The sequence below is a fragment of the Ascoidea rubescens genome (assembly GCF_001661345.1).
Source record: "Ascoidea rubescens DSM 1968 unplaced genomic scaffold ASCRUscaffold_17, whole genome shotgun sequence".
Classification (NCBI taxonomy): domain Eukaryota; kingdom Fungi; phylum Ascomycota; class Saccharomycetes; order Ascoideales; family Ascoideaceae; genus Ascoidea; species Ascoidea rubescens.
Window position 1 is genome coordinate 97,257 of NW_017962929.1, and position 23,569 is coordinate 120,825.

The following is a 23,569-nucleotide window of genomic DNA, read 5'->3' on the forward strand; positions in this document are numbered from 1 at the left end:
AATCCTTACCCAATTATTCTTTACTCACTTGTTTGTTTATTTTTCATTTTTAGACCTTCTTTAACTTTATTTTCTTCTCACCTCCACCTCCTAATAATGTTCATAAATCACATCTTCTATCTCGACAATAACAAAAACTCAACTAAAAAAAAAAATCTACTCCTAATATCTTTATTCTTCTTACTATTAAACTTATCGAACAATGTCAACGCTGAAACTGATACAATCAACGAAGCTAACACTGAAAATAATGATTCAACAACTACAATCGAAGACGCTGTAGAAATAATAACTGTTCAAAATACTGCTGAAACAACTACAGGCCTGGAAGAAATAACAACAAACACCGAAAATATCCTTGAAGAAACAACAACAAATGCCGATGATACTGCTACAGATGCCGTACTTCCAACTCTTCAAACAACCGACGACTCCACTGAAACTCTCGATTTACCTTCCGTAACCTCAACTTCTGATTCAGACTCAGACTCAGATTCTTCATCCTCATCCTTATCAAGCGATTTGCCCACTCTAACCACAGTATCTATTCCCTCTGTAACCCCAACAATCCCTCCAAACAACGACAACCCTTATATCCAAAGATCCTCCTACAAAAATGGCACAACCTTCATAATAATCGGCTCAATCATAGCCTTCCTACTCTTTCTAATGATTATCATCAACTTGTACTTTTTCCTATCCTCAAGAAAAATTGCAAACAAAGAAAGAAAAAATAAACTCATCGAAAACAATAAATACTATGGAAAAATGATCAACGGCAACTTTTTAAATGAATCAACCTTCTTATCTGACTCTTCAAATGGTTCTAATGGCTCCAATGGCTCAAACTCAGCTTCCTCCTATGACAATGATAAAGCTGAAAAGGGCCTTCTCAATTCAAACCCAAACATTAGTAACCCCCATCTCTCTACAATTTCCAACAAACAACTCAACAATAACACAAACACTTCTCTAGATGAACTATGTTCTCCCGTTGGTAGAAAATACAGAAACAGTTACTCTCTAACTAATCTAAACCTAATCAACAACAGCAACAACAACAATGTCAACAACCCCAACGGCAAAAATGACTCCTCAAAATCTTTGAAAAGACACAGCCCAATTAACAAAAAACACCTACATCTCTCTATCAAAGAAATGAAAGATAAATCGAGAAACTCCCTCTTTATCTCCCCAGTAACAGAAATAATGTACCAAACTCAACAAAATAACCAGTCCCAATTCCAACAACAACTACATCAACACTACAACTCTCAAAACCCAAGTTTAATTGGAAACTCCTTTTACCATCAATCAATTAATAACTCAACTATATTATCCGACCCTTCACCTGATCAAACCCCAATAATACCGGATGGTAGCATATACACAAAAGATAATCACAAACATTCATATTCTGATGTCACAAGTAACCTAACTTACTTGAATAATAACAGTAACAGCAATAATAATAGCAATAACAATAGTAACAATAATATAAATAACACAAATAACGCAAGTAACTCTAATAACGCAAATAACACAAATCCTAATACCGTTAATCCTATAACTCCAAATCTGCCTTACATTAACAACTCTAACAATAACTCTAATAATAATAACAATAATAACAATAATAATAATAATAACAATAATAACAATAATAACAATAATAACATAACCTCTTTAAATAGAAGCTTTTCATTGTTATCCAGTCAAACGGCTAACACAGCAAATTCAAAAACTCATAGGAAGAAGACTCCCAGTGTCTATCTTGATCAATTATTCGATTTAAATGAAGTTTCAACTGAAGTTGCAACTGAAGAACAAGGTTCGCTTAAATCAAAGAAAAACCTCAAGCCTTAAAAAGCTATAATCAACTTTTATATTTTACCACAAATTAATTAGTTCTTTTTTTGTTATTCTTTAATTATCAATTATTGATCAAATTGAATATATTTTTTTAACAAAAAAAAAAATAAAAATAACGCATATTTATCAATATTAATAGATATTTTATGTTGGTTCATTCATTTTTTCTTTTTCTCTTTTTTTATGATTAATCTTCATTTTTCATTTATTAAAATTAATTAATTCATTCATTTTTTATTTAATAATTTTTTTTTTACAGATATTATCTTGTTTCCTTTATTGGTCTCTTCACATTAATCTTAATATCATGTTTTCTTGAAACAAAAAGAAAAACATCAAAAAAAAAAAAAGAAAAACACAATTAATTTAAGCTTGAAGATGAAAACAAGAGGTGAAAATAGATAAATTTGTTTTTTGGCATATTTCAAATGATTAAAAAGTAATCGTTTATTAGAATTTTTTTTATAAAAAAAAAGGTAAAAAGATTGTAATCTTTAAAAAATATCATTCTTAATTTCTAGTTAATTTCTTTTTTTTTTTTAAACAATTTTTATCTTTTATAATTTTAACTTCATTATTGTTGTTTTCACATTTGGGTTTTTTAATAATCTTATTTATAATTTAATTTTTATTTACTTGTTTCTTTTAATTCGATTTCGATTTTAATTTTAATTTCAATTTCAATTTCAATTTTAAATTGAGTGTTAAATTTAATTTTGATTTCAAATGATTTCCATTTTATTTATTTATTTATTTATTTTATTTTTATATATCAAGTTAATATAAACGATGAAAATGTTTCTGAGCATGGGAGAAAATAAATAGCAAAAATTAAAATAAATAGCATTATTTTTAGTTTATCTTTGTTAATATTATTTTATTTTCTTATATATAAAAATATATAATTATATTTACAAGGGATAACAAAAACAAAAAAAAAATAAAATAAAAAAGTAAAAAAAAAAAAAAAAATAAAAAAAAAACAACAGTTCAAGCCAATTTCTTATTTTATTTTTATATATCAAGTTAATATAAACNAAAAAACAACAGTTCAAGCCAATTTCTTTTTGTTTTTTCAAAAAAACAACAAATTAAATTAAATTAAATTAAATAAGGTGAATTAAATAGATAAGTGATTGGAAAACAAAAACAAATTGCAAGTAGAATATATTCAAAAAATCATGGTAAAAATGAAAAATTATGATTTAATAATTTAGTATAATTTAATATAATTTAATGTAGTTTAATATAATTTGATCGATATCAAGGAAATCAATATTGTTTTGAAGCAGCCTGGCAAGCCTTTAATTGTTGCAAATACCAATCACATATTTGCATGTTTCCATTGTTTTCATCTAAACATTTAGTAAAAGATCTGGCATCAGTGTCACAGGCCTTGTTTGATTCGGATTCGTAAGGGGATGAGTTGGAAAAGCTTGTTAGTGGAGCAGCTTGTTGTGGTTCGGCAGCAGGAGCAGAAGAAGAGCCTCCAAACAAGCCAGAAATACCAGCACCAATAACATGGCCAACACTGGAACCAACGGCTACTCCGGCAGCGGTAGAAGCCATTTGAGCAAACAATCCGGGTTGTTGGGGTTGAGCAGCAACGGGAGGATGGGAAGCAGCAGAAGGAGCTGGAACAGCTCTGGAGACAGCTGGAACAGCAGCCTGAGCTGGAGCAGAACTGTGAGTAGATCTGGTGCCAAAGCCTGAAGGTCTGGCGGCTGGTCTGGCAGCTGGACGACGACCTGAATTACGAGCCATTATGAGTGTAACTGTGTTTGTAGTATGGATGTGGTTGAAGAAGAGAAAGTGTTTGTGGAGGATAGATATGATCTAGTGAAACCACAGCAGCTCTTCAGCGAAACAATAGCGATATATTTATAGTGCAGCTACGGTGGAGGCAAATCCCAAAACATGATCCTCATCAGAAAATTTTCCAGCTGTGTTTACCGGAACTTTTTCCAGCTCGGCTGACGCTTCCGCTGCCGCCCATTGGCCGAAGATTCTAGAACCTCGCGCGGATGGCGCACGTGCACAGCCGTTGGATCTTTGCCGGGTGGACGCGGTGCGGATCTGGTGCACGGCCATGATGCGGAAATACCGGAACGTGGTCGGTTTGGGCCAATTTCGAATCGCTTCCGGACGGCGGAGGATCACGCGGTGGCCCAACAGGAAGAGGGAAGAAACACCTTCCCAGCTCTATTAAGACGCTCTATTCAGACGCTCCATTGTCGCCTTTACCACCACATTCATCTTCACAACTGCCTTCGCATCTTTTCAACCGCCTGTTGTCGTTTTCAATCTCAATTGACTGCTTATATCTCATTCTCCTTTCAATAGCACACCTTCCAACATGCTCAAGCCAGTTTCTCGTCCTTTTACTAACTCCCTTGCAAGATTATCCAAATCCTACAATTCCTCGAGTTTATCCTTTGTTCGTAGACTCTCGACTAAAGAACATGATATCGTCATTATAGGTGGCGGTCCTGGTGGTTATGTGGCTGCCATCAAAGCTGCTCAGCTTGGTTACAACACTGCCTGTGTTGAAAAAAGAGGTAAATTGGGTGGTACATGTCTTAACGTTGGCTGTATTCCATCCAAATCTTTATTAAACAACACTCAATTCTACCATCAAATTAAAACCGACACCAAAGAAAGAGGTATTGAAGTGTCCGATGTTCAAATCAATTTGGGCAATTTACTAAAATCAAAAGAAAAAGCTGTCAACTCATTAACCGGCGGTATTGAAATGTTATTCAAAAAAAATAAAGTCACCTACTACAAAGGCAATGGTTCATTTATTGACGAGCACTCAATTAAAGTCGATCCAATTGAAGGCGGTGAAGAAGCCATTCTAAAGGCTAAAAACATAATTGTCGCAACTGGTTCTGAACCAACCCCCTTTCCAGGTATCGAAATCGACGAAAAACAAATCATCACCTCAACTGGCGCTTTATCCTTAACAAAGATCCCCAAAAAGATGGCTGTCATCGGTGCAGGTATTATCGGTCTTGAAATGGGTTCTGTCTGGTCAAGATTAGGTTCTGAAGTGACTGTTTTAGAATACTCTCCAGTAATTGGTGGTGCAGGTATGGACGGTGAAGTTGCAAAATCAATTCAAAAAATCCTCAAAAAACAAGGTCTAGATTTCAAAACAAACACAAAAGTTTTATCCGGAAAAGTCGATGGCGATCTCGTCAAAATTGAAGTTGAAGACGTAAAATCAGGTAAAAAAGAAGTCCTTGAAGCTGATGTTCTCTTAGTTGCTGTTGGTAGAAGACCTTATGTTGCCGGTCTTAATGCTGAAACTATCGGCTTAGAAGTTGATCCAAAAGGCAGATTGGTCATTGATTCCGAATTCAAAACTAAACACCCTCATATCAGAGTGATTGGCGATGTTACTTTCGGTCCAATGTTAGCTCACAAAGCAGAAGAAGAAGGTATTGCTGCCGTTGAATATATCAAAAAGGGCCATGGCCACGTCAACTACGGTAACATCCCCGGTGTCTTATATACCCACCCTGAAGTTGGTTGGGTCGGTAAATCTGAAGAAGACTTGAAACAAGCTGGTATTAAATACAAAGTCGGCAAATTCCCATTCATTGCCAATTCTAGAGCTAAAACTAATTTAGACACCGAAGGTTTTGTCAAATTCATTATAGATGCTGAAACTGAAAGAGTTCTCGGTGTTCATATCATTGGCTCAAATGCTGGTGAAATGATCGCTGAGGCTGGTTTAGCCATTGAATATGGTGCCTCTGCTGAGGATATTGGTAGAGTCTGTCATGCTCACCCAACTTTATCAGAAGCCTTCAAAGAAGCTGCTTTAGCTGCTTTTGATAAACCAATCAACTTTTAAGTCAAAATTCTGTTAATAATAATTATACAAAGTCAATTATTTAAAATAAAATTTATGAAATTTTAAATTATTATGTATGTTTTTCAAATTTATTTTTTTTTAAATTCCATTTTTTCTTTTCTTTATTGTTGTTTTTATTATTATTTTTTTTTTTTTGTTAATTTTATTATTATATCACCATACTATCATATTTCCATATTTATCATATTTTATCATAATTTATATATCTGCTATATCTGCTTTTTAAGTTGTGATAATTTGAGGCTATGACGATATAAATTTGACGACCTTGAGATAATCTTTTGCACTGTCTTATTTAACATTGTGATATTCAATGATACAGCGATACATGATTCTATATAATAATAACTTTATAAATAAAATATAGACCTTTTTCTTTTTTTCTTTTTTCTTTTTTCTTTCTTTCTTTCTCCAATTTAATGATAGTTCTTTCTTGTTGAGTAATATTCAGACTTGCCAATTAATGGTTCTAAAGCCTTTGGTAATAGTTTTTCACAATCGCCTTTAAATCCCCAACCCACGCCATCTTTTTTCAATTCTTCTAAATCAATTTCAGTATTAAATATTGCTACTTTCCCACCTTGTCTAATAACTCGTTCAACATAACCCATTGCAGGCCATACAGTACCACTGGTGCCTATAACTAATATCAAATCTATTTTATTTTCCTCGATAAAATTATCTGCTTTATCTATTACATTTAACGGTAAGGATTCACCAAACCAGACAATTGAAGGTCGTAATAAATTTTTTTTACATTTAGGACAGTGAGGTAGATCTTCTATTTTTATATCTTTCACAGGATCGTATTGGACATTTTGATCATCAACTTCTTCAAATTCAATATCATTATTATTATTTTGGCTATCCGATACTATTTTTCTTTTTTTCAGTTTTTCATTTATTGAATGAAACGCTTTATCTAGATTAGACAATTCTAATGCAGGCACTAAGGGATGGGTGAACCTGTTTTCTTCATGATAATTGCACAAAAAACCTGTGCATTTTAAATCAAATAGTGACCCATGAAGCTGCAATAAAGTATTTGGATCGTGGTTAGCTCTTAAACTCAAAGCATCAACATTTTGAGTCAAAGTTATAAATTTTTTATTATACAAGTTATCATACAAATTTATATTTTTTTTATTATGATTATTGTTTAATCTTTGAGATAATTCTGCTAAGGAAAAATGGCCCTTGTTGGGTTTTGCATTCAAAGCTTGATATCTTCTGGCAGAATAAAATTGCCATACTAAGCTTGGATCAGATTGGAATGCCTCAGGGGTCGCTAGATCAATTTGAGAATACTCTTTCCATAATCCATTTGAACCTCTGAAGGTTGGAATACCAGAGGCAACACTCAATCCTGCACCACATAATGCTATTATATTGTTACATTGAACTAGATATTGCTGAAATTCTCTGAGGCTCGTAACTGAATTAACCTGTATTTTTCTAGAATTCATTATTAGTTAGAATACCCCAGGTTTTTGATGCTTTAAAATTGATTAATTATTTTTTTTTCTTTTGAAGTAGAATAATACCCTTTTCACTGAGAAAAAACCTGCTCCTGATTTAATTTTTGCCAATAAAACTAACTATCAACCTCTCAATATCTTCGGATGCAGTAACAAAAGTGACAATAAAACTGAAAAGAAAAAGATAATCAGCAACAGAAAAATCTGAAGAAACTGGTTCAAATCAAAGAAAACCTCCATCTTATCAGAGCTCGAGTAGGACGTCTCGAAGCTAGAGACATTCATGTGATACACGCAATTATATGCTATGTAACGTAAAATATGAAATTGATCCCCTTTAGACAATATGTATTGGCGCATGTGTATGCAGGGAAAGTAACTATTAATGTTTCATTTATTAAGGGATAACGCGTGTGTGGTTTAGGCAGTAACTCGATTTGATTACCTTGAACTAAAAAAGATAAAGGATGAATATATCTCCAAGTAAAGAGAAAGAAGCAAGAAAAAAAACAGTTGGGATCAAACTGGAATTGATTAGATGAGTTTGACGGAAAAGTCCTTTTAGGATAGCTGCAAACTTTGGAGAGTTGGTTATAGGAAGAACATTTACAGCAGCATGATAATTCTAATATTTATTAATTATCTAACTATCTTGATTAAGATCAGTCACTTGAACTATCTAAGAAAAATAAACCAAATTAAAAATACAAAAACAATAGCAATAACAGCAATGGGAGCATATTGTCGTAGTAGCAAATCGAAATTGATTTTCTGAGCAGCTTTTCGATATTTGGCAGATTGGTTTCGTAATGTGCTAGATAAGTCTGTCATTTTATCCAATGAATCGCCTCTGTATAATAAATCTTCTATATTCTTTGTCATTATGTTTTTGACATCGGTCAATTCTGAATTCAATTTGTCTAAATTTGTTTGAGCTCTGATGTTTATGTAGACTTTTTTAGTTTTGCTCAAGAAATTATCAAATTGCATATAAACATAAGGCCTTAAGTTTTGCGAATTAGAAACTTCTTGACCAAAGGAATTATAAAATTCATTGGAGATCTCTTTTAAATAACTAAAGGCCAATTTCCTGGGATATGATTTATCACATATAACAAAGTAGTATATTCCCTCTGATATCAAGTAATGTATGGTAAACGAAGAGCCTGAGCTCAATGATGCCTGTGGTTCTGAATTCGAATTCAATTTGGTCACCAAGATCTTGATTTGGTTCTTCTGTTCAATCAACTCTGGATCGTGTCCATCATCAACCGATGCGCATAATGGAATTGAGTCGTATCGATAAATTATAGTAGATCTGACCATGTTCGTTATGATAGAGAAGTGGCACTGATACGAGTGCTGGAGCTGGAGTTGAAGCTGTAGATAATATATATATTAAGCACAACTACACTTTAAGAAGAAGGCTCAAAGATACAAACACCACTTACTTGCTCTTCTTAACAATTGTCACTTTCCAAAGCCATCCGCTTACCCTCTGCCGTGGCCCGAAAAACCTGAAACTGCAAAACAACTGCAATTTCAGCAGAAGAACAATCAGCAAAAGCGAACTACTACATTCAGATTAAAAAGGAACAGAACTCATTTCTTTCAGATACAACGTATATATTTTACAAATTCATATAAAAGAAACAGCCTCCAAAAAGCCTCAAGTATATTAGCTTCCTTATACTTTGAAACCTCTAGATTTTCTTCTACCTCTAGCTCTTTCGAATTTTCTACCTTTAGATAAAACTTTTGGAGCCTTGTTTTTGTGTGGACCCATACCGAAATGTCTAACAGCTTCTCTGGCATTTCTTGGACCTCTGACAATCAAAGTGTTTTGACCCTTTGGAGATCTCAAGGCCAATTGATCTAAAGTAATTGGTTCACCACCGGCCTTTAAGATTTTGGCTTTGGCAGTTTCAGTAAATCTTAAAGCAGCAATGGTAGCTTTTTTGAATTCTAAAAGACGGTTGTCATCAGTGACAGTTCCAACAACAACAATGGTTTTTTGTTCAGAACCAGCTTTTGATAAAGCACGATCAATACGAGAAAGGGAAACTGGTGGACGGTTGGTCTTTGACAAAAATAAAGATTTTAAGACAACCTTGTTGAACGAAGCATTGGTACGACCTAGAAAAATAAAAGTTAGTATTTTAAATTCTTTTTCTTCTGCTCAGAAATCGCACATTTTCATCATCAAAACAATAAACTGATTGGAAAAAAAAAAGAATCAAAAAATGCACTCGCAGAAGATGCTAAACATATTACTAAGTAATATAACTAGAATTAACACTATCAAAGATAATAAAATCTTCAAAGTGAACACAATTTCAAAATTATTAACAATGTTTTTAACATTATTACAATTTTTATAATGCAATTGATTAAAATTTTAAAAAATTATATCAATTTCTTTTCTTCAGTATGTCCACCAAATAAATTAATATAAAATTAAGCCAAAGCATTAAAATAATAATCAATTTCAAAAAACTTATAGCACTTATGATTCAAGAAAAACAGAATCTTTTAAGTGATAAGATATATTATATTACTGTTCATATGGAGCTATTCCTCTATTTCGCTATTAGTTTCACTTCAATTTTTTACCAATTTTTTTCTTTCTTTCGATTTTTGGCGTTTCTAATAAAGCCTATTTTTTTATTTTCAATTCTTTTTTTTTCTTAATCTATTAGTCCATTTTTCATCAAGAGATCAAAGACATACGAGCTAAGAAGGTGTATAATTTGACTAATAATTTCAAGTAAACATTATCTGACTTTGGAGCAGTACGGTGACCAGATCTGGCATGTTGTTTTACGGTGTGGTCTCTACCCATTTTGAACTATTATCTTCTTCCTGTTTATTATGTTGGTATTCCTTTTCTTTGATCTTGGGTGATAAGTTCAACTCTAAGACTGGTGAAGGTGATGGGATAATTTTCACTTGCAAAATACGGTCCGTTTGAGCCCCACGTGCGGGTAACGGCTATTTTTCACTTTCTATCTACTGTCAGGATTTCATGAAGCCCTTAGTTATTTCATGTGACCAGAAGGGCTACAAGATATTACCATATTCGGACGATTAGATATAATCAAAGGGCAACTGATAAAGGATACAGTTATAGATAAGTAAAATGGTCGATATCTTGACAGATCCGTATGTCTCCCATCAGTAGACACTCTACACACAAAGCGACTGTTGCATACTAACGTTCTATTTACTATTTTTTATTTTAGAAAAGGAATAAAAAATCCTCGTGGCATTCCTCAAGCTGCCTTTATTGAGAAAGTGGAAGATGTTGTTACAGACGATGCCGATTTTGAAAAAGTAATGAATCAATTTCAAGAGAGATTGCAACAATACAAATACATGCAGCAAAGTAAAGAGGTTTCTGCAGCAGGTTACAGATCAAAAATACCCGATATCAAGAAATCTTTAGATATGGTATTGTATTTGAATTCAAAGAAGCACTCTAAAGAATCAATTGAAACAAATTTTGAATTGAATGATACACTATACACAAAGGCTGAAATTCCTCCCACCAACTCAGTTTATCTTTGGTTGGGTGCTGATGTGATGTTAGAATATCCAATCGATGAAGCCATTGATTTGCTAACCGAGAAATTAAATACTGCAAAAAAGAATCTTCAAATTTGTGAAGAGGATATGCAATTTTTAAGAGAGAATATAACAACAATGGAAGTTAATACCGCTAGATTATATAATTGGGATGTTCAAAAAAGAAAACTTTCACAGCCTGAAAATAAATCTAAATCTTTAAAAGTTTAATATAATCCTTTAACATTGGTTTTTTTTTCCAGAAATGCAATTTTTAAACATTCTAGGCAATTAATCAAGTATTTAATATTTCAATCACAAACAGTATAAAAACTTAATATATATTCAAAATATATATTATTATAATAATAAATATGATTTTTAACCATTATAGTTTGGTCTATACTAAAAGTCACAAAACCATGATTGAGTTTGCAAATTTTAATCCACAAAAGCATTTTTTATTTCAATAATAGTTTTTTATAATAAATTCTCAAAAAAATTATTATTTTTCAATTTTCATCGTTTATTTATTTCAATAAAAAAGTATATTAACACTTTGTTTTTCTAATTTTGCTAACTCATTTCATCTAGTCAAAAAGATAATGAACTCTACAATTAATAATGATGATGTTGCAAATACTAAAACTTCTCACAATAATCTTAGCAGAAACTCTCAAAATGAATTAATTAATCAGAAAGATATTAATATTGTTGATGATAGTTTAAATATTATTGCTAGTGATATCAAGAAAAAGAATTTTTCAGAATTATTTAAAAGGCTTTCCATCAGAAAAAGAAAAAATGATTTAGATTCAAATTTAAATCAAAAAAATAGTAACAATTCAAATAATTTTATCAAAACTGAAAAATCAGATCAATCTATTAAAATTTCTTCACCCAACACTTCTCAATTGCCAGAATCATCCAGATTTTTCAATCTTTTAAGATTAAAATTTTTAAAACTTCTAAATTCTGATAATGATAAAGTAAAGTGCCTGGGAGCTTCAGATAGAAATCTTAAAAAATTTTATACTTGGTCTTTTTCCTCAAATCAAAATCTAAACAATTCAAAATCCAATGTGTCTTTATTTGGAGACAATGTTTTGGATTTTAACTGCAATACAACTAAAAGAAGAACAACAGATGCTTTGCTGTATGAAAGTCAAAAAAGCATAAAAGTTAACAATGAAATTATTAATTCAGAAATTACAAGTGCTACTTCTTTAGCAATATATCACCATTTAATTAACGGTTCTTGCATATATACAAATAATATAAACTCTCAGGAGAGCTGTTTAATTTTAAACAAAATTCCTCCTGAGATTATAAATTCAGTAATTTTTATGATTTTCAACAGCGATAAAACCAGGAATAAAAATGATGACTATCATGAAAACGTTTTTTTTAGAAATTATAAATTTCATTATCAAGTAATGGGATTTTTAACATCGTGTAAGATAATTTACAATAATTATTTATGGTTACTTTATCATTTACTAGATGTAAATTTGGTGGAAAATTATAGTGGGAGACAAAATAAAGATTGTGAGTATAAAACTCACTATAGAACATTAAGATTATTTACTCAAATCAAAAATTCCAATCATCTTCTTCAACAGCTTAACACCTTAAACATCACATCAATTTTATCTAAAAAACATTTTAAAATAAGGGATAATGATGTTTTTAATAAAAATTTATTTCACAATTATTTATCAAAAGTTTTATTAAAAACAAACAATTTAAAATCATTTGGATTATTTACAAACGATTTTTTATTGTTTAAGAAGACATTAATTGCATTGCCTAATTCATTGACTCATTTAAGAATAATTATTGATATTGATTTTGATGATGGAGATAATTTTGATATTAAAGATCATAAAAAAGATAATTTATTTCAAGAATTTATGAGAAATGAGAAAAATCAAAATAATTGTAACTTTTCAGATTTAAAATATTTAGAAATTTATTCATTAAGACGATCAGTTGGTATTTCGATAAAGCTTCATCCTTTCTTTTCAAAGGGGAATAATCCCAATATAAAAACTGAAGAAGAATTATATTCATTTTATTTTAATAGTGAAAATGAGAGACTTAATAGATATATTCGATTAAGTAAGATTTTACACTTTAAAAGAGAGAAAAGAATGATTTTATTTTTATTAATGATGAGAAAAATTGTTATTTTTAGTAAAGCAAGGGAGAGTTTATTGAAACTTGAATTGAAAAAAATCGATCCAGCAATTTTATTTCAAAAAAAATTAATTGAATTTGATGATATTAAAGAAAGTGAATTTTATAAAGAAGATTATAGAGAAATGGTAAAAAAAGGTGTTTTAAGAACATTGGATTTCAAGTGTCTCCGATTATTAATTATTGATAAGTTAGCTAAATTTAAATTGCATTTATGGTTAAAAGAATTTGAATCTTTTAATGGTGGTAAAAGGTTTATAAAGTTTGAACAATATAAGATCGGAGATCAATTTGTTGAATTGCCAATATTTGAGAATTTAAGGATACTCTTGTTGGATAATTTTGGAGCTACAATTCAATTAAAAGGAGTAATGGCAGGAACAGAAGAAAAAAGAATTATAACAAAAATTAATGAAACAACAGAATTACTGTCAGTTAATAATAATTGGGGTTTTCTACGAAGTAAAAGTTCTGATCATAAGAATGTGGTTAAATTTGTTAAGAAGGAACTTGAATTAGAATATTGAAAACAATTTAAATAGGCAAAAAAAAACTAAAGATAAAATAAAAGTAAATATGATAAAAGTAAATATAATAAAATATAATATAATAAAATATAATATAATAAAGTATTATAATATAAAAAAAGCACGGTGGATCCGGTAGATAGTTGGTTGGAATCAACTCAAAACACAAAATTGATTAAGATAAAAATCAAGATAACTCTGAATAATCTGGGATAGTTGTATCATCATTTTTAACTATTCTTGAATGATTTAGAGCTTCCAATAATTCCAATCTTCTTGACTTGAGCAATTCATACTTTGCAGTCTTATAATCACACCATTTTCGTTCTCTTTTGTGAGATTCTGGGTATTTGCTCTCTAAAATATCAACACTGATTTCGTAAAGATGATATTCAGTGCGAGGAATAACGTTTTGTTTCAATAGATCATCAAGGTTGTTAGAATGACGATTCAAACTCAATTGATCCATCTTCTTCAAGATTTTCTCATCTCTCTTGTCGTGAAAAACCCCCAATTTCTTGACAATAAGGCCCTCGACACCAGCTTCCTCCCAGGTCTCTCTTTTGGCTGACAATGAAAAATCCAAGTTCTCAGCATCAGAAACCGTCAACTCATCTTTCTCAACACCACCCTTGGGAAGGATCCACTTGGACTTGCTGCTCGTGGAAGTGATGAGCAACACCTTCTCCAAGTCGCTGCTCAAGGGAATGGATCCAGCAACCACTCTTGCACCAGTGGCAGGATTGAAGTACTGGTTCTCCCTCCCCTCTCTGGCATGCAGTGTCCTTGCAAAAACCGAGCTGCCATTGCCATTTTCAGTACCAGCACTAGAAACAGTACCAGTAGAGCCTCCAACAGAGCCTCCAGCGGCCAAAATGTTTGTGATGTTTTGAGTTATTCCAGCCATGGTCAACACCTTTCCTTCTGTCTTTTGCCTCTGTTCTCTTTATCTTTCTTCTGACCCGTCTCACGGCGTGTTGAAGGCGTGTTGGACGCGTCGTCGACGCTGGCCAATGAAACGCCACCAGAAATCGCTGACTCAGAAGGTGCGTGTCAAAGTGCGTGTCTCCCACTCTCACAGGGCTTTTTTTTCACCACAGCACAAAAATTTTTTGGAGCTTGTTTTCTCTGCTGGATTTGCTGCCAACAACCTCACTTCTCGTGATTCTGCTACACCTCCAGGAGCTCTTCAGCCTGTTTCCTCTGGACTATTTAGTTGTCTGCACTGTTTAATAACACACTACTACAGAATGGTTGATAAAAACACCCGTATTGCTATTGTCTCCACTGACAAGTGTAAACCAAAGAAATGTCGTCAAGAGTGCAAGAAATCATGTCCTGTCGTTAAAACTGGTAAATTGTGTATCGAAGTTACTCCATTGGCCAAAATTGCTTTTATATCAGAAAATTTGTGCATTGGTTGTGGCATTTGTGTCAAAAAGTGTCCCTTTGGTGCTATCAATATTATTAATTTACCAACAAATTTGGATTCTGAAGTCACCCACCGTTATTCTGCAAATTCTTTCAAATTGCATCGTTTACCCACTCCTAGACCTGGTCAAGTTCTTGGGTTAGTTGGTACCAATGGTATTGGTAAATCAACTGCTTTGAAAATTTTGGCTGGTAAGCAGAAGCCAAATTTAGGTAGATATGATAATCCTCCCGATTGGCAAGATATAATCAAATACTTTAGAGGTTCTGAATTGCAAAATTATTTTACTAAAGTTTTAGAAGATAATATCAATGCTATAATTAAACCCCAATACGTTGATAACATCCCAAGAGCATTGAAAGGTCCAAATACTAAGGTTGGTGAACTATTATTAAAAAGATTAACCAAATCAAAAGCTGAAGCCAAAAGAATAATCCAGAATTTAGATTTGAAAAATCTTCTTAAAAGAGATGTTGGTGCTTTATCTGGTGGTGAATTGCAAAGATTTGCTATCGGTATTACTTGTGTTCAAGAAGCTGACGTCTATATGTTCGATGAACCTTCTTCTTATCTTGATGTTAAACAGAGATTAAATGCTGCTCAAATAATTAGATCGATGCTTACTGCCACAAATTATTGTATTGTAGTCGAACATGATTTATCCGTACTAGATTATTTATCTGATTTTGTCTGTATTCTTTATGGTGTTCCATCTGTCTATGGTGTTGTCACTTTACCAAGTTCCGTCAGAGAAGGTATTAATATTTTTCTTGAAGGTCATATTCCAACTGAAAATTTAAGATTTAGAACTGAATCTCTACAATTTAGATTGGTTGATGCTTCCGAACCTTTGTTGATAGATCACTCAAGATCTTTTGTTTATCCAGCAATGCAAAAGACTCAAGGTGATTTCCATTTAAGAGTCGAGGAAGGTGAATTTTCAGATTCTGAAATCATTGTTATGATGGGTGAGAATGGTACTGGTAAAACTACTTTTTGTAGATTGTTAGCTGGTAAAATTGAACCTGATGAAGGTTTCAAAATCCCAAAATTAAATATTTCAATGAAACCTCAAAAGATTGCTCCAAAATTTAAAGGTACTGTTAGACAATTATTTTTTAAAAAAATCAGAGCAAATTTCCTAAACCCTCAATTCCAATCAGACGTTACTAAACCCTTAAGAATTGATGATATTATTGATCAAGAAGTTCAAAACTTATCTGGTGGTGAATTACAAAGAGTTGCTATTGTTTTAGCTTTAGGTACTCCTGCTGATATTTATCTAATTGATGAGCCTTCTGCTTATTTGGATTCTGAACAGCGTATTATTTGCTCAAAAGTTATTAGAAGGTTTATTTTACATGCAAAGAAATCAGCTTTTATTGTCGAGCATGATTTTATTATGGCCACTTATTTGGCCGATAAAGTAATTGTATTTGAAGGTTCTCCATCTAAATCAGCTAGAGCAAAGGCCCCAGAAAGTTTATTAACTGGTTGTAATAGATTTTTGAAAAATTTAAACGTTACTTTTAGAAGAGATCCAAATTCTTTCAGACCTCGTATTAATAAGTTGAACTCACAACTTGATCAACAACAAAAATTATCTGGGCAATATTTTTTTATTGATGATAATGCAGATTTATAATTTTAGTCTTAAATGATTTTGAAGAAAACAGTAGTCCCCACCGAGACAGGGCCAAAGCCAAAATTGGTATTGGGATCAAGAAGAAGAAAAAAAAAAAAAAAAGATTGAGGTAAAAACCAAAGCAGTTTTTCAGAAATCGCTTGAAGCTTAAATATAATTCTTTTTTTATTTTTTTTTCAAACTGAGATCATTTTTTTATTCAACTCAATATCCGAATTTATTTCGTTGCTATTGAATTTTGAATATGCTTTCCTGTCGTCAGAGAATATAAGTTCAGAGCCAATAACATACAATTTTGGTACCGGTTTTTATGTTTTCACTAAATCTTCATAAGATTCTTTATCTTAATGTTGTTTTATCACTGTTTTCTAACTTTAATGTTTATTTTTGTTATTTATTTTGTACTGATCTTTTTTGATACATATAGCATAATTATTTTTACTGTAGTTTTTATAAATTTTTTTCTCTTCCTAAATATTTCAATTTAACAGTTTGATATGGTATTGTGTTTTGTTTAATTACTGATATAGAAATATGAAAAAGTTTAATTATGGTAATAAATAGTACATGTATGAAAATTTTAATACTCATATATTTATGTCTACTTTGATCTTTTTTTTGAAAGAATTCAAATAGTTGATTAGAAATCTAAAAATATACGACATTAAAAAATTATACAAAACAAATGAAATAGATTATAACTTAATTAACTGATACGAATAATTTATTTCTTAGATTTAGTTTTTTTTGATTTTTTTGATTTTTTAGCTTCAGCTAATTTTTCCTTTTCAGCATTATCTTTTAAAACTCTTTTAACGATTTTTTGTTCTTCAATTAAAAAAGATCTGACAATTCTTTCTTTGACACATTGACCACATCTTGAACCACCATAAGCTCTTGAAACAGTTTTATGAGTTTTAGAAATTTGAGCATATTGTCTTGGTCTTAAAGTAGCAATACCAGATAAAGCAGAACCACAGTCACCACATTTTGGTCTTGTTCCCAATTTTTTGACATGTTGAGCTTTTAAGATTCCACCTGGGGTTTTAACAGTTTTGATACTGTTTGAACGAGTGTTGTCTATAAAAAAATTAAATTAGTTAGAATTTTGAAAATAAACTTAATTTAATTAATTGTCTTTGAAAATATAATTTAAAATAATAAAATATTATGACAGATAATATATGAAAATTGTTTTTTTTAGCTTTTCCTTTATATTAAATACCTATTTAATTTGAATTAATATAATGAATATTAGCTTCTAGTAATTTCTCTTTTCGATCATATTGATGTGAAAGCATTTTGTTATTGAATTTGAAAATTCGATTCTAATAGTCAAATCAAAACATCTATAATTTTTTTTTTCAAAAATATAACTCCTTAAGTTCATTATTTTTCAATTCACTTTTATAACGAATTTATATTGAGTTTTTATTTAAGAAGTGTTTCAATTCTTCAAAATGTTGATATCTTCTAAGATAATTTATAAATATATTGCTCTCACTTTGAATTTTGAATCCAGACTATTTGATTTAATTAAAAAATTGCTTAAAAAGACATTTAAAACCCATCAGTCATATTCATCACTTTTGTATTTTAATGTCATCGATTTTTAGTCACCAATTTTTCATTGGAATTAAAGTAATTATTACATACATGGATTTCTTCTTCTATAGGTAACTCTTTGGGCCATTTCTGATTCTTTGTTATATTAATGGAGGATATCTGGAATTATCTGAATCACTAATATTTGGAATTTAATATATTCAACATTGCGCTGACTATCTTTGAAATTTTCCTCTGGCTCCCAACCCAAAAAGCTTAAGGTTTACCCGGAGAGATCCATAGTAATTTTCTCATACAAAATTTAGCTTTTCTTAGTAAATTTTGTATGAACAAGGATTACCCGACCATATACGCTTTTCCAATATAAAGGTGTTTAGTTTGTATGGTTTAGAGCGCCGATTGAATTTTCAAATTTCAACTATGTGACTGCTTTTTTGAATTGAGATAAGAGCTTTTGACTATACACACATCATTGTCTGTCTTTTATGCGCACGTGCTCTAATGCAGTATGAACACTCACTTACTAAATACACGCAGCTAGCGATGTTTCTGATGCTTATGAAATCTGTAGATATTGGTGATTTTAATGCCTTGAAGAGTGCAAACAGATGGTTCAATTCTACAATTCTACTTATCTGATGTTATGCTCCATATTTTCCCAATTGTAGTCATAGTCATGGTGAATCCAGCCTTCAATTGACTTATACTTGAAAAGTTAATATAGCTTTTATTGTACAAAATAAATGGAACCACAAATAATTAATGCTTTCATTTAACTATTTATTATAGTTCTTTAAAATCAAATTTGATCTAAGTGACATAAATAATATATAGCAAAAAAACCCAATAGCGCAAAAATTTTATCTAAAACGACGAGCTTCACGTTCGGATTCCATAAGGACTAGGATATCATTTTCTTTAACTGGACCTTTGACATTTCTTAATAATGTACGAGAAGAACCATCAATAAATTCAACACGAACTTGAGTGACACCACCACGAGAACCGGTACGGTTTAAAACTTTGATAACTTTGGCAAGAGTAACTGGGGTTTTTGAATCCTAAAGTAAAAAAAGTTAGAAATGTGATCCATCATTGCAAAAGTATCGAATTGATTGAATAATCCAATTTAAATTATGATTATCATTTAAGGATTGATGCTTTTTTCACTTGATTCTTGATTACTGAATGAGCCATAATTAAAAATTGAACTTTCTTGCACATTGTATTTTAATCATCAAAACATACCATCCTTAATTATAATTATTGCTATGTATTAATATAGTTGGTAACACTCTTTTAATATGATAGTTGATACAGTGTCTGGAAGGAAGCTTCTTGATGTTTGAAAAAATAATCAAATTTTTCCACCCAAAAATAGATCAGGTGATTTTGAAGCCAGCCAAACGGTGTTCTTTAAGTACGATAATCAACACAAAGCAAAATTCGAATCATAATTTTTAACTGAGAAAAATAATTAAATACTTCTGATTTAAAAACAAAATGATAGCTACAATATGATGATCAATTCACCCTTTTAATAATTTGTTTAACTCGGCATCGCTTGAAGAAATGTTCTCATTTAGCGATTTGACAAAATGTAAATACTCCTTCATTTTTTCATCGCTGAATTTTTGCATTTCTTCAATTTTCTGTTCAACTTCATTTTTTATTTCGTTGGCTTTAAAAGTTATGGCTTGTTCGACGTTTTTCATTCGATTGACTAGACAAGCTGAGATCGAGGTTAGTGATTGATACAATTTTTCTTGAATAATGTTTTCTTCAATTTCATCACCAATTTGAGCGCTTGTTTGAAAATTAGATTGTTCAAGTAGTCCAGATCCTATGTTTACTTTTTCGTTGCACTCATCCTGATTTTGTTCCATTTCTTTTATGATCCTTGTTGGAGTGGTTTCTTCCTCGATTCTTGGAAGGTTTCTATGTGATTGCGTATATTGTGCAGACACAGAAGATAAAATTTGTTGTTGAATAACTGAACGTCTGGCCCTGCCTTTTCGTGGAGGGTTTTTTCTAGTCAATTCTTGTTGGATATTACTTTGATCTAGCTTTATAAATTTATTATTTTCAAAGCTATCTACTGGCTTATCAATGAAATTTTGTGGTTCTTGTCTTATTTCTTTTGGCAAACTTTCAACTTCGGAATCTGGTATAAGATATCTCATTTTATTTCGTTTCTTTGTTGAAATGTTAATTTCTTCATCTGATGCCTCATCATGGTTCTTGTTAATATTTAACATTGATTCTTTTCTTTGATTAGCTCTTATTTTTGCACTGATTAACGGTGATGATGGGTAGTACGAATTATCTTCAGCTGTTGCAGTAGAATTTATTCTTTTATTGCCAATGCTTAAATCTAAATCGTCGCTAGTAAGACTAATTTGTTCTTCGGGCTCATTTTCTTTTTGGGATTTTTGTGAAGAAATTGAATTTTTTTGTTTTAATATTTTATTGTTTTGCAATTGAGTTGATGAGGAATTTGGTTCTTCAGCAGTTTCAAAACCAGCATCAGAATTAGTTCTTTTTTTTTGATTTTCTTTCAAAGATTTTTGATTTATATAAATGTTATTGAGGTTGAGATTATTTTCAATTTTATCTGTGCCATTTTTTTCATTATCTGAAGATGTTGATGATAGATCCCAAATGTCTTTATTGTTATTTATTTTTTTTTTTATTGATTCAGTAACATAAACCTTATTATGCAATTTTGCTATAGATTTTAAAACTTTTTTTCTTGAAGAGTATTTTTTAAGTGGTTTAAGTTTATCAACATTAAAATTGAAATCTGTTTTATCAACAATTTCAATTAAATTTTCGCTTTGTTTTTGCTTTTGTTTTTCATTTGTATCATTGGTGGTAATACAAATATCACCATTATCCTTTTGTTGAACCATACTCTTTTTATGATTATTATCAGCAATCTTTTTCGTCGTTTTTTTAATGTTTTTGGTTTTATTATTTTTATTATTATTTTGTGTTTTCAATTCTTGAAAAGTTTCCAAATTTTTAAATTCATGTTTTTGTTTTGTCGTTGTTTTAACTTTTCTTTTTGGTCTAGCTTTTATACGCTTAGAAATGTTTGATTCAACGGTGTTTTGTTCAATAATTTGTGCTTCGGCAACCACAGGTTTAGGGGCATTTGTTTTTGATTTATTGAAATCAGGAATTTTCTGATTACATAAATTTTCTAAAACATCTTTAACGCTTTTGTCATTTTGCTTTAATTTCGATGATTGAGAATCATCGTTAGTAGTATCATTTGTTAAAAAAGTTTCAAGAGGCTGGAAGGATGTGTTTTCAGTAGTAACATTTGAAAAGGATGTATTTTCATGTGTATTGTTGTTATTATTTCTATTGTTTTTTAAAGACTGAGATGTTAATGGCGAAATAATTAAATTGGATTGAGCAATTTTTTTTCTTGCAATATTTTTATAATTCTTAAAATTAATTAATTTATCAAAAAAAATATCTTTAAGCTTTAAATTTTGAGGATCAATTAAAGATAGGGATATGATGGAATGATTTGATGAATAAGATTTGTTTAGCGAGATAATCGGGAAGTCTGTGTTAAAATAATTGGTGATATTATCAGGATATTGAGATGGGAAAGGTGATGAGGAAGAAGATTTTGGATTTTGAAAGGCAATGGAGTTGTTAATTTTTAAGTTGATTTTATCAAGATCTTGAATATAATAGATCATTTCAAGATAGTTTAAATTGATTTCTATCATGTTTTGATTATCAATATCGTTTGGTAGGAAAATGAGATAATCATTATAAATTTGGCAATGAGTGAAATTATAAAAGGAATTTATATCATTTGATGAGTTTGAAATAGAATTAGAATGAGATAGACTAAATTGAGAGATTTGATAAATTAATGGAAAAGAATCGTTTTGAGATATAATTGTATTAATATTTGGAATCTTATTAGAAATAGATAAATTGTTCAATAAATTGAATAAATAAAATTGGTTTAAAACATTATTTAATTTATTCAAATCGAAATTTTTTAAATGAGACGAATTAATTAGAATTGAATTGAACTTAATCGATTCATCGTTTTTATTTAAATCGGATAATTTTGACAAGAGATAAGAGAATTTCCAGCTGATATTATTATCTAAAAGAGATTTAGATAAAAAATTGTCTATAATTGAAGAGTGTAAAGATATGGGTTGATCCGGGATCAAGTTCTTTCGGGAAGGTGGTTATAGCGTTAGTAAGATATCAGTTGAATGGAAATGTATAAATAAAGTAAAACAAACAATCAAGACAAACCAAAATTTGTTTGATAAGATATTAAACTTCAAGTAGCAATTGATTAAGAATTTGAATAGGTGGGCATTTTTAATTGTAGATAGGTGATTGGCGCTACTCATGTTGTTCATTTTGCTATTGATTGCAAAATTGATTGATTGGAATAGATTGGACAAGACGCTCAAGCAGTTTGATCGTAAATTAAAATCATCAATCAAATAGTTGTAGTTTTTGATAAATCTGTCAATAGTGCTCCAATCTTTGAATGAATCCAAGGTCTTGCGCTGGACAATGAGATTGTTCAACTCTAAAACCAAGCAAAAAAACTGCTTCGAAGCGCTCTGCGAAGACATTGCAATGGCTGATCTTATTCTCTGCTCTATCTGAAGGCAACAGTTAATTCATTATATCTGCTTCTGTTTTGGGAAACCCACTTTATATCTCGGCTTAAGCGCTGACACTTTGGTGAAAACCACCTGGACGGTACATAAGCTGACCAGACCGGTATCAGGTGAGCACTCTCGGAAGTGCTGGATAAAGAGAGAAAATAACATTACTCAGCAGAAGAAGGTAAAGCCAGGAAATTGTTATCAGATACGGTGGAAGAATTAACGTATTACAATTATCATGGTATGTTTACAATTGATCCTTGGTTTTCTGATTTTCAATTGTGTAACTGATACTAACAGTCTTTATGGGTAGGATCATATTTCTTGGACTGCTGGATCACTTTGCGCTGTTGGTGGAATTATGGGCTTTGCTAAAAAACGCTCAGTTCCATCACTTGTAGCAGGATTGTCGTTTGCTGGAATTTATTTTTCTGCTGGATATTTGTTGAAGCAAAATGCTGACTGGGGATTGGAGTTAGCTTTATTGGCTTCCTCTGGGCTATTGACTGCTGGAATTGTAAGAGGATATCCATCGAGATTCTCTAAGAAGGTTCCCTTGATGTTGGCGCTTTTGGGGGCCACTACGACTACTTACTATTCAAAAAAGTACTATGAGTTTTATGGTTAGTTTATTTATTGAATATAAATATGCATTGAATATAAATATTGAAAATAGTGTAAGTAATTAGTTGATTTATTTAGGGTTCACCATAATTTTTATATTTAATATTTTTTG

The 23,569-nt window shown here is 30.9% G+C and overlaps 14 protein-coding genes across 14 annotated transcripts; 5 read left to right on the forward strand and 9 right to left on the reverse strand.

Annotated features, from left to right (window-relative positions):
• Positions 1–96: 96 nt before the first annotated feature.
• Positions 97–1,866, forward strand: ASCRUDRAFT_72465 (uncharacterized protein; the record flags this gene model as incomplete). The annotated part of the gene is made up of 1 exon (XM_020192076.1): positions 97–1,866. The coding sequence occupies one exon, from the start codon at positions 97–99 to the stop codon at positions 1,864–1,866; it is 1,770 nt and encodes a 589-aa protein (XP_020044838.1).
• A 1,278-nt stretch (positions 1,867–3,144) lies between these two features.
• MIX17 (Mix17p) lies at positions 3,145–3,636 on the reverse strand (the record flags this gene model as incomplete). Its single annotated transcript, XM_020190916.1, has 1 exon — positions 3,145–3,636. One exon carries the CDS (start codon positions 3,634–3,636, stop codon positions 3,145–3,147), a length of 492 nt encoding a protein of 163 aa, XP_020044839.1.
• A 456-nt stretch (positions 3,637–4,092) lies between these two features.
• LPD1 (dihydrolipoyl dehydrogenase) lies at positions 4,093–5,868 on the forward strand. The gene has a single exon (XM_020194001.1). The coding sequence runs from the start codon at positions 4,229–4,231 to the stop codon at positions 5,732–5,734; it is 1,506 nt and encodes a 501-aa protein (XP_020044840.1). The 5' UTR covers positions 4,093–4,228; the 3' UTR covers positions 5,735–5,868.
• On the reverse strand, positions 5,833–7,407 carry ASCRUDRAFT_77789 (DHS-like NAD/FAD-binding domain-containing protein). The gene has a single exon (XM_020194002.1). It carries the CDS (start codon positions 7,219–7,221, stop codon positions 6,172–6,174), a length of 1,050 nt encoding a protein of 349 aa, XP_020044841.1. The 5' UTR covers positions 7,222–7,407; the 3' UTR covers positions 5,833–6,171.
• Positions 7,408–7,908: 501 nt separating this feature from the next.
• Positions 7,909–8,559, reverse strand: SEC22 (SNAP receptor SEC22; the record flags this gene model as incomplete). The annotated part of the gene is made up of 1 exon (XM_020190904.1): positions 7,909–8,559. The coding sequence occupies one exon, from the start codon at positions 8,557–8,559 to the stop codon at positions 7,909–7,911; it is 651 nt and encodes a 216-aa protein (XP_020044842.1).
• A 268-nt stretch (positions 8,560–8,827) lies between these two features.
• Positions 8,828–10,147, reverse strand: ASCRUDRAFT_77791 (60S ribosomal protein eL18). The gene is made up of 2 exons (XM_020194004.1): positions 9,964–10,147; positions 8,828–9,369 (listed from the first exon to the last, which is right to left on the reverse strand). Exons 1-2 carry the CDS (start codon positions 10,073–10,075, stop codon positions 8,921–8,923), a joined length of 561 nt encoding a protein of 186 aa, XP_020044843.1. The 5' UTR covers positions 10,076–10,147; the 3' UTR covers positions 8,828–8,920.
• Positions 10,148–10,372: 225 nt separating this feature from the next.
• PAC10 (tubulin-binding prefolding complex subunit PAC10) lies at positions 10,373–11,144 on the forward strand (the record flags this gene model as incomplete). The annotated part of the gene is made up of 2 exons (XM_020195119.1): positions 10,373–10,395; positions 10,476–11,144. 2 exons carry the CDS (start codon positions 10,373–10,375, stop codon positions 11,026–11,028), a joined length of 576 nt encoding a protein of 191 aa, XP_020044844.1. The 3' UTR covers positions 11,029–11,144.
• Positions 11,145–11,402: 258 nt separating this feature from the next.
• ASCRUDRAFT_72472 (uncharacterized protein) lies at positions 11,403–13,523 on the forward strand (the record flags this gene model as incomplete). The annotated part of the gene is made up of 1 exon (XM_020192077.1): positions 11,403–13,523. The coding sequence occupies one exon, from the start codon at positions 11,403–11,405 to the stop codon at positions 13,521–13,523; it is 2,121 nt and encodes a 706-aa protein (XP_020044845.1).
• A 226-nt stretch (positions 13,524–13,749) lies between these two features.
• DDP1 (polyphosphatase DDP1) lies at positions 13,750–14,298 on the reverse strand (the record flags this gene model as incomplete). Its single annotated transcript, XM_020189996.1, has 1 exon — positions 13,750–14,298. A coding segment is annotated over one exon (549 nt), but the record flags the coding sequence as incomplete, so codon positions are not given.
• Positions 14,299–17,204: 2,906 nt separating this feature from the next.
• ASCRUDRAFT_50727 (60S ribosomal eL34 domain-containing protein) lies at positions 17,205–18,361 on the reverse strand. Its single transcript, XM_020191079.1, has 2 exons — positions 18,257–18,361; positions 17,205–17,680 (listed from the first exon to the last, which is right to left on the reverse strand). The coding sequence occupies exons 1-2, from the start codon at positions 18,291–18,293 to the stop codon at positions 17,325–17,327; spliced, it is 393 nt and encodes a 130-aa protein (XP_020044847.1). The 5' UTR covers positions 18,294–18,361; the 3' UTR covers positions 17,205–17,324.
• A 665-nt stretch (positions 18,362–19,026) lies between these two features.
• On the reverse strand, positions 19,027–19,227 carry RPS28B (40S ribosomal protein eS28; the record flags this gene model as incomplete). The annotated part of the gene is made up of 1 exon (XM_020190913.1): positions 19,027–19,227. A coding segment is annotated over one exon (201 nt), but the record flags the coding sequence as incomplete, so codon positions are not given.
• A 468-nt stretch (positions 19,228–19,695) lies between these two features.
• On the reverse strand, positions 19,696–21,915 carry ASCRUDRAFT_82700 (uncharacterized protein; the record flags this gene model as incomplete). Its single annotated transcript, XM_020194765.1, has 1 exon — positions 19,696–21,915. One exon carries the CDS (start codon positions 21,913–21,915, stop codon positions 19,696–19,698), a length of 2,220 nt encoding a protein of 739 aa, XP_020044849.1.
• A 298-nt stretch (positions 21,916–22,213) lies between these two features.
• On the reverse strand, positions 22,214–22,806 carry ASCRUDRAFT_77795 (uncharacterized protein). The gene has a single exon (XM_020194005.1). The coding sequence runs from the start codon at positions 22,795–22,797 to the stop codon at positions 22,396–22,398; it is 402 nt and encodes a 133-aa protein (XP_020044850.1). The 5' UTR covers positions 22,798–22,806; the 3' UTR covers positions 22,214–22,395.
• Positions 22,807–23,023: 217 nt separating this feature from the next.
• TMH11 (Tmh11p) lies at positions 23,024–23,567 on the forward strand. The gene is made up of 2 exons (XM_020188875.1): positions 23,024–23,074; positions 23,147–23,567. The coding sequence occupies exons 1-2, from the start codon at positions 23,072–23,074 to the stop codon at positions 23,459–23,461; spliced, it is 318 nt and encodes a 105-aa protein (XP_020044851.1). The 5' UTR covers positions 23,024–23,071; the 3' UTR covers positions 23,462–23,567.
• The last annotated feature ends 2 nt before the right edge of the window (positions 23,568–23,569 follow it).

What these genes read in the sequence shown, in the direction of transcription:
- LPD1 (XM_020194001.1), top strand. Translation starts at nt 4,229, where the DNA reads ATGCTCAAGCCAGTTTCTCGTCCTTTTACTAACTCCCTTGCAAGATTA.
- ASCRUDRAFT_77789 (XM_020194002.1), bottom strand. Translation starts at nt 7,221, where the DNA reads ATGAATTCTAGAAAAATACAGGTTAATTCAGTTACGAGCCTCAGAGAA.
- ASCRUDRAFT_77791 (XM_020194004.1), bottom strand. Translation starts at nt 10,075, where the DNA reads ATGGGTAGAGACCACACCGTAAAACAACATGCCAGATCTGGTCACCGT. An exon ending in ATTATACACCTTCTTAGCTC is followed by an intron (nt 9,370 to 9,963) that starts GTATGTCTTTGA and finishes TTATTTTTCTAG; the next exon opens with GTCGTACCAATGCTTCGTTC.
- ASCRUDRAFT_50727 (XM_020191079.1), bottom strand. Translation starts at nt 18,293, where the DNA reads ATGGCCCAAAGAGTTACCTATAGAAGAAGAAATCCAT. An exon ending in CTATAGAAGAAGAAATCCAT is followed by an intron (nt 17,681 to 18,256) that starts GTATGTAATAAT and finishes ATTTTTTTATAG; the next exon opens with ACAACACTCGTTCAAACAGT.
- ASCRUDRAFT_77795 (XM_020194005.1), bottom strand. Translation starts at nt 22,797, where the DNA reads ATGTCTTCGCAGAGCGCTTCGAAGCAGTTTTTTTGCTTGGTTTTAGAG.